At 34.7% G+C, this 12413-nt stretch overlaps 2 protein-coding genes across 3 annotated transcripts in view; one reads left to right on the plus strand and one right to left on the minus strand.

Moving 5' to 3' along the window:
• OCLN (occludin) overlaps positions 1–12413 on the plus strand; it is a 389915-nt gene that overhangs the window by 180914 nt on the left and 196588 nt on the right. The window lies entirely within an intron of this gene.
• MSH3 (mutS homolog 3) overlaps positions 1–12413 on the minus strand; it is a 47211-nt gene that overhangs the window by 23838 nt on the left and 10960 nt on the right. For both annotated transcript variants that reach the window (XM_087927119.1, XM_087927120.1), the window contains 6 exons: positions 12161–12301; positions 9711–9877; positions 4533–4645; positions 3845–3959; positions 2109–2193; positions 516–625 (listed from right to left, as the gene is read on the minus strand). In XM_087927119.1, the coding sequence (XP_087783245.1) occupies positions 516–625; positions 2109–2193; positions 3845–3959; positions 4533–4645; positions 9711–9877; positions 12161–12301 (731 nt within the window). The remainder of the gene's footprint in view (positions 1–515; positions 626–2108; positions 2194–3844; positions 3960–4532; positions 4646–9710; positions 9878–12160; positions 12302–12413) is intronic.

Below are 12413 nucleotides of genomic sequence, written 5' to 3' on the forward strand. Positions count from 1 at the left end.
TATCACTGTAGATAAATTGTTGACAGGTCAGTATTTTACATAACATTCCATGTTTAAAGATTTAGCAATCAAATAGCGACCATGAGGCACGTCTTCCCTTTAAGGATCAGTTCATTCCAGTTTACATTCTATCAACCTGGAAGACATTAATGGAACTTTCTTTGAGCAAGCATAATGGCAACTTATTAAAAAAATATTTTATGCAGTTATCTGATTGCTATTGCCCAACTCTGTTATGGGTAAAATATAAGCAATAAAAATTGTGAAACAGTATCATTCTATTTTTAAAGGAAGTAATCAAAAGACATACACACACACACAAACACACACAAAATAACATTGCTGGAAATTATCTGTCTATTAAGAAACACTGAGTGACAAAGTTAGTTTGAATGCCAAGACTTTTTTCTTTACATTTGTATTATTCAACTCACCTAGCTTCTTTATATAATGGTACTCAAAAGTTAAATACATTTGAGTTGATCAACATCAGTGATTTGTTTGGTAACAAATACCTGGATTTCAAGAGAGGCTGTGTGACCCACTTCTTTAGTTTTCGTTGTCCAAATGAAGTTTTTGTATGATCCAAGATACAGAAAAGACTGCCTTTGGTTTTCATATCAGTCTAAAATAATTATAGGCATTAAATTAATAAATTGGAGCACAAGTTCAGTATAAAATATGAATCTGAAATAGCAACTCAAATGGTTAATTCTAGAGGGATGAATGCATTGTAGAAATATTTTAGACATACCAAATATAAAAACAGTATCAAAAACCATACAATTCAACTTAAGGACTCAGATTATTAGGGGCAATATGCTGACTCTGTAAACCATGAAGTGGTATGTAAGTCTAAGTGCTATTGCTATTTTGCTGTATATCAGTCTACATGCTATTGCTATTAAACATCTGCTTCCTTTTTTTTCCTTTTAGTTTTCTTAAAAATAGTTTACACTGGTAATACTGGTGATACTTTTTAAAAGTCTATCATCAGCTTAATTCTGTTTCTAAGGAGAGGGGAGACTAGGAACTATGTAATGAATCTTACAAATCTAATTCAGTAATTCCATGGCAAAACTCCATGGAATCATGATCCAGTTTTTCAAACTCTCTAGTCTAGGCCAACATAGAGACAGAGCTTCAAAGCCCAAAGATGATGACACCACTGTTAAAATTAAAGAGTAGAGACAAAGCAGTGCTAGGAACCTCACCTTAGGAATTAATGTGCCCAGGACTTCAGCATCAGTAATTACAATCAGTACAAGCTGTGCTCAATAAAGGCCAGGCAGTTCAAATATATAAAAACTCTTATCTAAAGTAAAACACTGGAACATGTTGGAATTCTGTCCGTCTCTGATAAACTACAGACTGTACAGCTCAAAGTGCTGAGCCTTGATTCTGACTCTCAAATTTGACTATTTTACTGCCGATTCCACCATAAATCAACAAAGATTAAAAGACAAGAGGCTAAAACATATAAAGAATGGTTGCTGGAATTGGGTATGTCTGATTTGATGAAAAGAAGGACTAGGGGTGACATGATAGCACAGTGGTGGCCAACCTTTTTTGGCTCCTATGCCAAAAATTGCACGCACGCAAGCATGCCAGCACTGAGAAGGCAATGCGTGATGCCCCCCCATGGCCCCTCTGCATGCGCGCACAAGACTTTCCCATGCGCTGCGCATCTCTGCGCATACGTGTGCATCTCCCGCACATGCACGCCAGATACTCGATAATCAGCTTTTTGGGCAGCAGCACACACGGACATGTGCAGTGAGGCTCTTCCGGGCGACCTCTCATGTGCTGGCAGAAATCAATTTAGTCTTCAAATTCCACTTCAGGTTCATTCTCTTGCCTCTTTGCTACCAGATATAAACTTGGGTTTAATTACAGTCATTTCAGAAAAGTAACTCCACTGTGAATATCTTTCTTTTTCTCAATGGCATTATTTTTAAGAATTACCAGCTACGAGGATGTGGTATTTGATTTAATTTTACTTAACTGAAAGGTGGGTGAAATGTATATATGGACCAAAAAGGGCTGGAAAGAATAATGTAAAGCTTCATTCACAAAGCACATAAATACGTAAGTTAATTCTTCCTTACTTGATTCCGCAAGATTTCAAGATTCTTTAATGTAGCTCCATTTAGTATCATATATTCATCTTTACTTGATAACTTTTTAAAATTACTTAAAGAAAAAAAAGGCATCCACATTAAAGAAACAAAACAATTACCGGAACTGTAAAAATAACTTTAATTTTATACATTGCAAGAAAAAGACAAACTCAAGAGTAATAGTTATGAAAGAACATGTGATTCATTTTACTTAATACATTAAACATTGCAATTTACATTAATACATACATTTTCATTAAAAAAACTTAATTCTAATTTAAAATTCATTATAAATTTTAAAAATTTAGTGATGCTAGTGGCTATCTTCACTTTTTAGGTGGATACCTAAATGTCTCATTCCTATATATTGCCATGATGCGCAGTGGTTAGAACACAGTATTGCAGGCTAACTCTGCCCCTAGCCAGAAGTTCAATCCTGACCAGCTCAAGGTTGACTCAGCCTTCCATCCTTCTGAGGTGGGTAAATGAAGACCCAGATTGTTGGGAGCAATATACTGACATTTATAAATCACTCAGAGTGCTGTAAAAGCACTATATAGGGATATATAAATCTAAGTGCTACTGATTTTCATAGTAAATTTAAACAGCTTCATGGATGAGTTAACTGAGATAATGTATTTCATGTGGGATTGAAGACAGTTGATTCCTAAGATACATTCATCCTAGGCCAAAGACACTGTGGCTCTAAAATCAGAAATTGAGAGTTAAAAGGCAACGCTAATACACTCACAACTGAAGAGGAAAGGAAGAAGAATGCCCTAAGGACATCTTAAAAGATAGATTCTTCCAGAACTTAGAAATGTCTGGTTGACCAAACATATGTTAACAGGAAGTCCTTTAATAAACAATAGTTCTTCCTGTCCTTGGGACTTTGGCAAATTGTCTAAATCAGGAGCTTTCATTCAGCTAAATTTGAAAATCTGAGATAAGTTAGAAGAAATTCAGTCTTTTTCATAGCTACCTTAAGAAGAAACAACAAAAGAAAGATGAATGTGAGGTTTTGCCAGCACATATGTCACTTGAATTCTGTACCATTAGAAGCAACAGACTTAGCTGACTATTTTTTAAAAACTAGTCAACTCTGTAGATCTTTTGTTTTCCTACCAAGCTCTTTATTACAGTCTGCACAGTAAAAGATCTTTTGCTTTAACTTCAGCAGTTTGGCTGAATATTTACCCTATCACCTACTTAATAATACCCATTATTTATTAAGGTATTAATTAAGTGATATTTTCATTCCTCTGTTATGTTGCTTTTGTTGTTATTTCTTAATATGCTTTTTATTGTTGTTTTTCTGACATATATTGGATTGAGAATGAAAATTTTAAATTGGGCATATGTATTTGCCTACATTCTTGACTACTGGTGACTACACAGGTAACTTCAAAAAGTTTTCTAGGCTGTATTTTCAGAAATTATTTGTTAGCAACATTGTTGTCATGAATCTGCAACAATAATTTACAGATTGCACTGGAGGAGATAGGTATATAGATATATAGGTATACATTGTCTATGTACAACTTATTTGAATTGCAAATACCATTAGCTGGAAACATAGCTTTAATATTTTTCTACTTTTAAATATAATTTTCATTATAACTTGGATATCACAATTATAGTGCACTTATTTTGTGAAACAATATTTTTATAGTATGTAAGTCAATGTAAGAACGATTTTAGTTATCAAAATTAAAACTATTTACCTGGGGTTATAGAGTATCTTCTCTAAATTAAATTCTTTAAGATACAAGATTACAGCAGCCAAGGAGCACAACACTGATTTATTGAATTTTAAAATCTGGGACAATGCTTGAGAACCTGGAAAAAACAGCATTTTGTAGCCAGTTCTCCAAATGGCATCTTAATCATTACTGTCACAAAATTATTTTCTGGAGTACCAAAGATCTATGTTCCTACAAATTTACCTTTTCTTGGATTTTTATTGAACTCATTTATTTACTCACCGTAAAAAACTAACAAATTAATTTTAAGTCAAACTGACTACTAAAAACATTTCTAAAAAACAGACAGGATTCCCAATGTACTTTGTTCAGAAATAAATAAGGATCAACATACTGTACAAATTACTAGTGTAAAGTTAAAATTTTGAACTAACTTTATGTTTTGATTTAAGGCATTGCTAGCTTAAAATTAGTTTTTACCAGCTCAAAAGAACAGGAAATAAATTTTTTTCTGCTACTAAAACCTGTTGTACGAAAAGTAAATAATATATAAGTACATATATTCATCTTAAAAACTATTAACTTCATAAATGTAAATAAATATTTTGCAAATTATGTCAAACTAACATGACACAAAGAAGTTTTATAAACAATCGTCACCTGTAATACATACAGTTGCTAATTAAATAAATCTTTTTGGATTCGATACCTGTGCCATCAAGTATTTGACTGCCATAGAAATCTGTAATCGTCTTAAAAGCACTTCCGTACTCAAAATGTTCATTTTTCATTCTTTCAATTCGTATTCTGTCATCTTGTAAACTGTAAAAATTGACATTTTTAACTTTACTATGCTGTTACATACAGCTGAACAATAGTAAAAGCTCTCCATACTTTACTTCAACATTCACACAAATGACAATTTTTCCAAGTGAAACTTAAATCAAGTTGGTTTGAAAGGTGACCTTTCCTTAATGCATTTTGAAAGGATTCACTTTCTACAAATTCAATTCCAAGGAAGATTTAGAGTTCTGAATTTGGACTTTAAATGTTATTCTCTTTCCTCTAGCTAAGTCCTGCAATTTTTACATTTCTAAAAGAATGACACTAATTGTACTATTATTTTGTTAGTTTGACTAACCTGATGTGAAAGACTCAGGATAGAACATCTTGTTACCCAAATTGTTTTCACATCATTGAAATGAAAGCCTTTTTTTCATTTGTAAAATAAATGGTGTCAGGTATTAAATTATCTCCCAAAAGGTTCTTCTTCTGATCAATAGCCAGCTAGATTTTAGAAGCTAAGACATGCTTACATGGTTGAGCAAGGAGTTTTGCCATGCCATGTTTGCTATTTTTAATGATTTGTGAAGACATTTAAAACATTTTGCTTAACTCTGAATTCTAAGAAGTCTAGGAAATAATTACTGACAAATGTATCAATGAACAGTAATTAATTATGTATGTCTGGTCCTCACATGAAACAAAGATTAAACGTTTGCATCAAGATCCTGTTTGAATTAAACCCAGAAACCACTCAGTTGAAAGAAGTTTTGGAGCCATAAAAGATTCAATACCAAAAGAGAATTTGGAAATACATGCAGCAGCCCAAAGTCACTTTGTAACATTTCATCACAGGAGTTTTAAGTTACCCATTCATCATTTATTCTCCTATCAAAACTCCATGAAATGATAAATGATGAAAATTCTGGCCTACGACCTCTGAGAAGACACAAAACAATTAATCCAGAATACAAAAATTATGTTACTAACGGGTCTCCATTGCTGACTTGCTCTTGGACCCATTCCTTGAGTCCAGAGCTAAAAATAAGTTAGTACATCTGTGCCGCAGAAAATTAGACAATTATTAAAAGGCAACATAAATCTTAATGCCATCTAATGGCTGTACAGATTTTTGAAGTCCAGTTTGGGCTCACTCCAACAATCCTTAATTCTAATTATGCTCTACCAGTAAGTAAGACCCATACTCCTATAACAGATAAGGGTTACAATCATATGATGAAGCTGTGGAATAAATCTGACCTCTGCTTAAGCTAACATTAGACCCAATTTTATATTTTTACATTTTTGAACTATTCTTCTAATTATATCAAAAGCCTGAATTTCTACAAGAGGAAAGAGAAGCAAATATTACCTCAATAACTGTTAAAATTACAAATAATAATGCAGAAAATAGATAAAGAGACAAGTTCCAGGATCATTTGAAAACTAGTACTGTACAAGGCATTTAAAATACAAGTAAGAAGAAACAGATGAAGATACTTTTGAAAAAGAATCATGCAGCAAGCATACTCTAGTATAGTACTTTGTTGCTCCTACTGTATAGATAAAGAACTGAAGGAGGGCAACAAATAATCTGATTTAACAAGTAAAATAACAAATAAAACACTATGAATAGAAATATGAGTATTTATTGGATTTTCATACACTATGAAATACTTCTAATAAAATCTCTACAATTAATAAGCAACAACACAATTAATTTTTCTACAAGCTTTCAAACACCAAACACAAATTATTGAATGTCAACATTTAAGATTCCACTGATAGTTATTCTTCAAGATGTTTTACCTAAAACTGAGCAAATTACATTTTTGTTTGTTTGTTTGTTTTTTGAACTGATTCAATGCAATAGCTAATACATCTTTATTATTACTTGCTTTTGTACCGTTAAGACTTGGATTTGCAAACACTTTTATTTCGCTTCTAGTAGTATCTATGATGGTTCTTCAAATGGCAATAATTATTTTCTGCAAACTACTCACCCCTGAAATGCAAGATATAGTTCTCTATCAAACAATCATTTTTTACCTAACCTTTTTCATTAGAAGGGAAAGTAACATGCTTACATACAACTTTTAGGGTTTTTTCTGAACACATTTTTCTAAGTTATTTTTTTTGTCGGTACTGATATCTTTGTACTATGCCTAAAAAAATGGAAGCACTGCTTTATTTCAGTATCTCTGTGTAGAAATATATTCACTTCCTATGGATACCATCTTTGAATAAGATTATAACCAGTTTCAGCCCCAATTAGAATGAGATTTGTAAGACCTCTCCCTCCCCTTAATTTTTTGCAAAGCCACAAAAGAAAATATCTATTTTAAAGTCCCCAACATTTACAAAAGACCAAGTTCCTAAGCAATGTAATTCATGTTGCTTCACTACTTCAATATTATAGGAGACTACAGGTACAATAAAAAGTTTCTACGAAACATGAAAGAAAAACTTTTAAGCAAAATAAATAAATAATATCTGTATTTAATATGAAAATGGAGTTCTAAATATGCAAACGGAGTTCATATGCTCACTCAATCCTCTAATTCAGGGGTGTCAAACTCACGTCGTCACAGCGGCATTACGCGACATATCAGGACTTTTTCCCCCTTCGCCAAGCCAGGTATGGGCGTGGCCAACACGGGCTGGGAGTTTGACAGGCCTGTTCTAATTCATTGGTTTCCAAATGCTTAATCAATTTGGTTTAAAGACAGAATGTGAAAAATGTGACCTTAAGTACTGGAATAGCAATAACAATACAAACATGTAGCTCTAACCTAAAAGATTATGTCATATGATGATTCTTCTAATTATGAAAAAAAACCTTCTCCTATAACAGAAAAAAAAGATGTTTTTTTCCCTCAATTCCAGATCTCTGCCACTGCTATTAAAGACTGCAATAACTTTGTGTCAGTACTAGAATTATTTAGATACAAGACAGTATAAACAGCCTAAATTAGACCTCCCCATCCTCCTCAGTTGTGCTGAATTTTAATTCCTACGATTGTTACCCAGCACGGAGCTAACCTTTGAAAAATAGCAGGTTGTGGAAGGCTAACCAAAACATCAAATAGGTAAAAGTCATGAACAAATAGGGATTTTTTTTTTCTATGTGATTCCAACATATCACCCCCAAATGAATATCTTGAACTCTGTTGTAGCCCAAGCCCTACTTGGAACAGCTTTCAAATGGAGATTTTAGAATGTTAAAGATACATTACATTGGTTAGAATCCAATGGTTTTTAGAGACATAAATAGCAAGTTATCTTCTATAGAACTATTAGCCTTTAATCATTCTGTTGGGAGACAGAGAGAAGAAACACAGAGAACCAAATAAAAGACAACTTCGCTGCAATAGTAATGTAGGTGGGCCAAGGTGCTCAAGAGGCCATGTTGTTCAAGGTTTTCCTAATTTGGAGGGCTATAAATGGGACAGTGAGAGAAATGTACTTTCAGACTTGTAAGATTCTGTTAACATGACCTTAACAATAAAGTTCAATTAGTTCATCTGGCAGTCTTTCCTGTCCGATGTAACTCATAAGGCTAACAGTTCTCTTTTCTTTCCTTCCACCTTCTCCACTATTCTTTCACAGACTTCTCCAGAGAGAGGTTTTTGCACAATATGTGTGAAGTAGGATAATTTAGGACTGGTCATTTATATCTTGAGGGGGAACTATGGGTTGATTTATTTGACAAGTCTTCTCAAACACCAAAGTTCAAAAGTGTCAATACCCTCCCTATCCTGCTTTTCAAAGTCTACCATTTGCTTCCACAAAGTGTCACAGGGAATACCATGGCTTGCATAACTCTGATTATTTGTAGGTAAAGACACACTGAAATATTTGAATATCTTTTCCAAGGTCTTCATGGCTGTTCTACCAAGTGCCAGTCTGCAGCATAGTTATTGACTGCTTATTTCTTTACCATTCATGGTAGATCTTAAAAGAAGCTACCCCCCACTTCAATATCTTAATTGTCAATTCTAAGGCTGGTTATTCTACCTGCTATCATTAGCTTGGTCTTTTTGATACTGGTAATCCTCGACTTACAATAGTTAATTTAATGACAGTTCAAAATTACAATGGCACTGAAAAAAGTAACTTATGATCATTTTTCACTCTTACAACCACTGCAACTACCAAATATTCATGTGATCAAAATTCAGACATTTGCAACTGGCAAATATTTTTGACAATTGCAAAGTCCTGGGGTCCTGTGATCCCTTTTTGCAACCTTCTGACAAGCAAAGTCAATGGGGAAGCCAGATTCACTGAACAACCTTGTTAATAACTTAACTGCAGTGATTCATTTAAACAAATATGGCAAGAAAGGTCGTAGAATGGGCAAAGTCTATTTAACTGTTTCATTTAGCAATGAGGTATTAGGCTCAGTTGTGGCATTAATCAAGGACTATCTGTATTTAATTTTAATCCGATTTTTTCACTGTGCTTCTTTACCTTTATTATTTGATCTTACATACACACATAGCATACTATTTTAATAATTCCTTCTGTAGAATTTAAAAAAGATAAATCTAGTTATGAGTAAACATTTTAAGAGTACATGTCATATATATTGTGTGTGTGTGTGTGTGTATATGCATGTATGCATGTATGTATGTATGTATGTATGTATGTATGTATGTATTTCAGACAGGAACATACTGAAAAAGAAAAAAAGACACCGGAAAATTAATGGCGATAGTCTTCATTAATGCCTCAAAAGATTTTTTTTTAATAACCATTACATTCAAGATTTGTTCTAGAAATCTCCATGACTTGACAATGCATTATCTTCATGCTATGGAAGTAATATAGGTTCTTTGATGAAGATCCAATCCTATCCCAATAAATACTATCCTTATCTATATCTGAAGTAACAGCCATATAAATAAATATGGGGATAAATGGTAGCATTCCAGATCAGAAAACCTAGTACAACATTAAATGATTACTTATTATCAAGAAAAAGGGTCAAGAAAGGTACATATAAGGACTTGCTCACTACTCACACTTACAAAAATCTGAACAAGACTTTAAAGTAATGTTTGAAATAAATATAAAATTGTTCTATTATATAGAAGCTTACCATACAGAAGTCATTCTAATTATAAGCTTCTCAGTCTGATCTGACACATCTCTAGGAAGAATAATCTCAACTGGCTGCAGGCGTAGTATTAGATTTTCCAACTCTAAACGAGCTACAGAATCTTGAAAACTGTCAAACAGAACCTCTCCTGTAGTAGGTTGGACCGCCTGAAAAAAGAATATAGCAACTTCTTAAATTATTTTCCAGATAGAATAACTCTGTGAAACCTTAAGCCATCTTATTTCTCTTTCTTTCTCTCTCTTTCTCTGAGTTTAATAAACCAACTTAAACATAGAATGATTCTAAAGAATGTTATTTTTTATTTACATGAAATGTCCATACAATCTTCTTCTTCTTCTTCTTCTTTTTCTTCAGCGTTTGTCTCGCGCTCGGGCGAGGTCCGCTAATGTCCTTGAGTACTGCTTCCACACCTCTCTGTCTGCCACGTGTGTCGGGTCTGCCTTCGCGATCTCTAGATCGGCCTTGATCGTGTCCATCCAGCGTTGTTTAGGTCTACCACGCGGTCTCGCTCCTCCGACAGTCACCTTCATTACAGATTTGATGATGGATTCTTCCTTGGCGCGGCTCACGTGGCCGAACCATCGTAGCCGGACTGCCTCATGACCGTGGGGATGGGCACGACGTTGAACCGTCTATGCACTTCTTCGTTCCTGACGCGATCGAGTAGGGTGAGGCCTACCGACCATCGGAGCATTCGCATCTCCATTATCTGGAGTCTGCTTTCGACTTCTTTGGTCGTCGGGCCAGCACTCTGCGCCGTATATGGCCACGGGCGCACACAGAGTTATAGATTTTCGCCTTCAGGCGCATCGGCATCTTCTTGTCACAGAGGACGCCCGTGACGGACTTCCATTTGCCCCACGCTGCATTGATCCTGGCTGCCACCTCAGTTTGTAGTAGGCCTTCTTCCCCAAGAGTAGTTCCCAGGTACTTGAAGGTGGAGGCGCGCGGTAGCTCCTGCCCATTCACGTGGATGGAGCCTGTCATTTCAATGTCAGTGGTCAGGTATTCGGACTTCTTTAAGTTCAGCCGGAGCCCGAACTGCTCAAGGCGGTCGTGCCACTGTTGGACTCGGTGCTCGAGTTCAGCCTTGCACAGGTTGGCCAGGAACACATCATCGGCGTAGAGCAGCGTCCATGGGGCGGGCGTGTACAGGTCGTGTGTAATTGTGTCCTATCACCAATGGACCAAAATGTCCATACAATATGTAGCTATTATTTGTCTTCAGCCATACAGATATCTTGTGTATTTGCCAGAAGTACTTAGTAATCAACCATTCAATTGCCCAACGAAGACCATTATTAAGCTGACTTCATTGTTTAAAACTGCTAAACCAGTGAATAGCACTGCACATGGTATAGTTCATATCACACATTTGTTTCAAATCCATTTTTTATTTATGATCCTGCTTTTAGTTAAGTTTCAACGAATTCCAAATTCTGGGATCCAGTATTTGTTTGCTTGATTGATTGTTAAATTTATTTGCCATCTACCTTGCTTGGAGATACTCTAGGCGGCTTTGGTGTTGCTCAAGATGCTACTTTACAGATACTCTGGATTATGACTTAAATGAACCTTACCCAGTTAAGTCAATGATCCTTTTGTAATGAACGAGGGGAAGAGGTAAAATCAGTTGGGGAAGATTAATATAAACTGTCAACTTTAATAATTCCCCAGATTTTCTTATATAAAATTGGGTTTGTCCTGAACTGATTCCACTTTTTTTCTGCTGAAAGCAACAAGGCTTCAGTGGAATGCATCAGCCCTCACCCTTACCTTACCTTACCGATCTATAAAAGTTATATATAAAGCAAACCAACCTGGATTGAATTTACTACTCCTTGTATTATATTATTCAGTAGCATCTGTTAGAATGCAATATTTCCACTTTTTCTTCCCACTATCAGTCTCCCCAAAACTATTTCAAAAAGATTGGGCAAAGGGATCGGTTTGAAAAATCAGTGAGAAGAATTGACAAAATAACCCTAACCTTTCAATCTGTCCACTCTACAACCAACCCATTCTTGAAGGTACTCTGACCCTTAAAGTTCTTGTAGAGCCAACCGAAAAGCGGCAGCTGAAAAAGTCCCTTTCATTGCTGGTAATGTACTAAAATTTTGTGAAGGTTTTATTCTCTATCTAGTTGGGATGGAAATTCTCAACAGGATTAAACAAATTTTTACCATAAAGAATAATATATTGAGTCACATGGTAACCAATACCAACCAGTTCTAGCTTGTGCATTGAGTACCCAAAAAACAATGAGTACCAGGACAAAATGTTTGTATCAAATTTGATGAGTTTCAATGTAGCTGAGCACCAAGATACCCACTGTATTGTATTTATATTGAAATACAGTTGGATACATTGTGAACAATTACAATTTCTATGGCTATAATTATAAATTAAAGCTTTTTAGAAATGCTTACCACTACGCCCAAAACAATGTTGTGATTCTTATGGTTTAAATTTTCTTTATTTTCAGAGATGCAGAGAAGATAATTATCGCAGACATTAGAAGAGATTTCTTCAGCCTCCATTGAATTATCTAATTTCAACAGGGGATTCAAATGTAGCAAAGTGTTAAAGGAAATTAATTCTATATGTACTTTTGACATAACCCAAATACAATATGCTGATCTGAAACTTTTACTTTTGTACAAGGCCATTTTGTGAAGGTTT

The sequence above is a fragment of the Pseudonaja textilis genome, chromosome 2, assembly GCF_049901715.1.
Source record: "Pseudonaja textilis isolate UNSWEBS1 chromosome 2, rPseTex1.2, whole genome shotgun sequence".
Classification (NCBI taxonomy): Eukaryota; Metazoa; Chordata; class Lepidosauria; order Squamata; family Elapidae; genus Pseudonaja; species Pseudonaja textilis.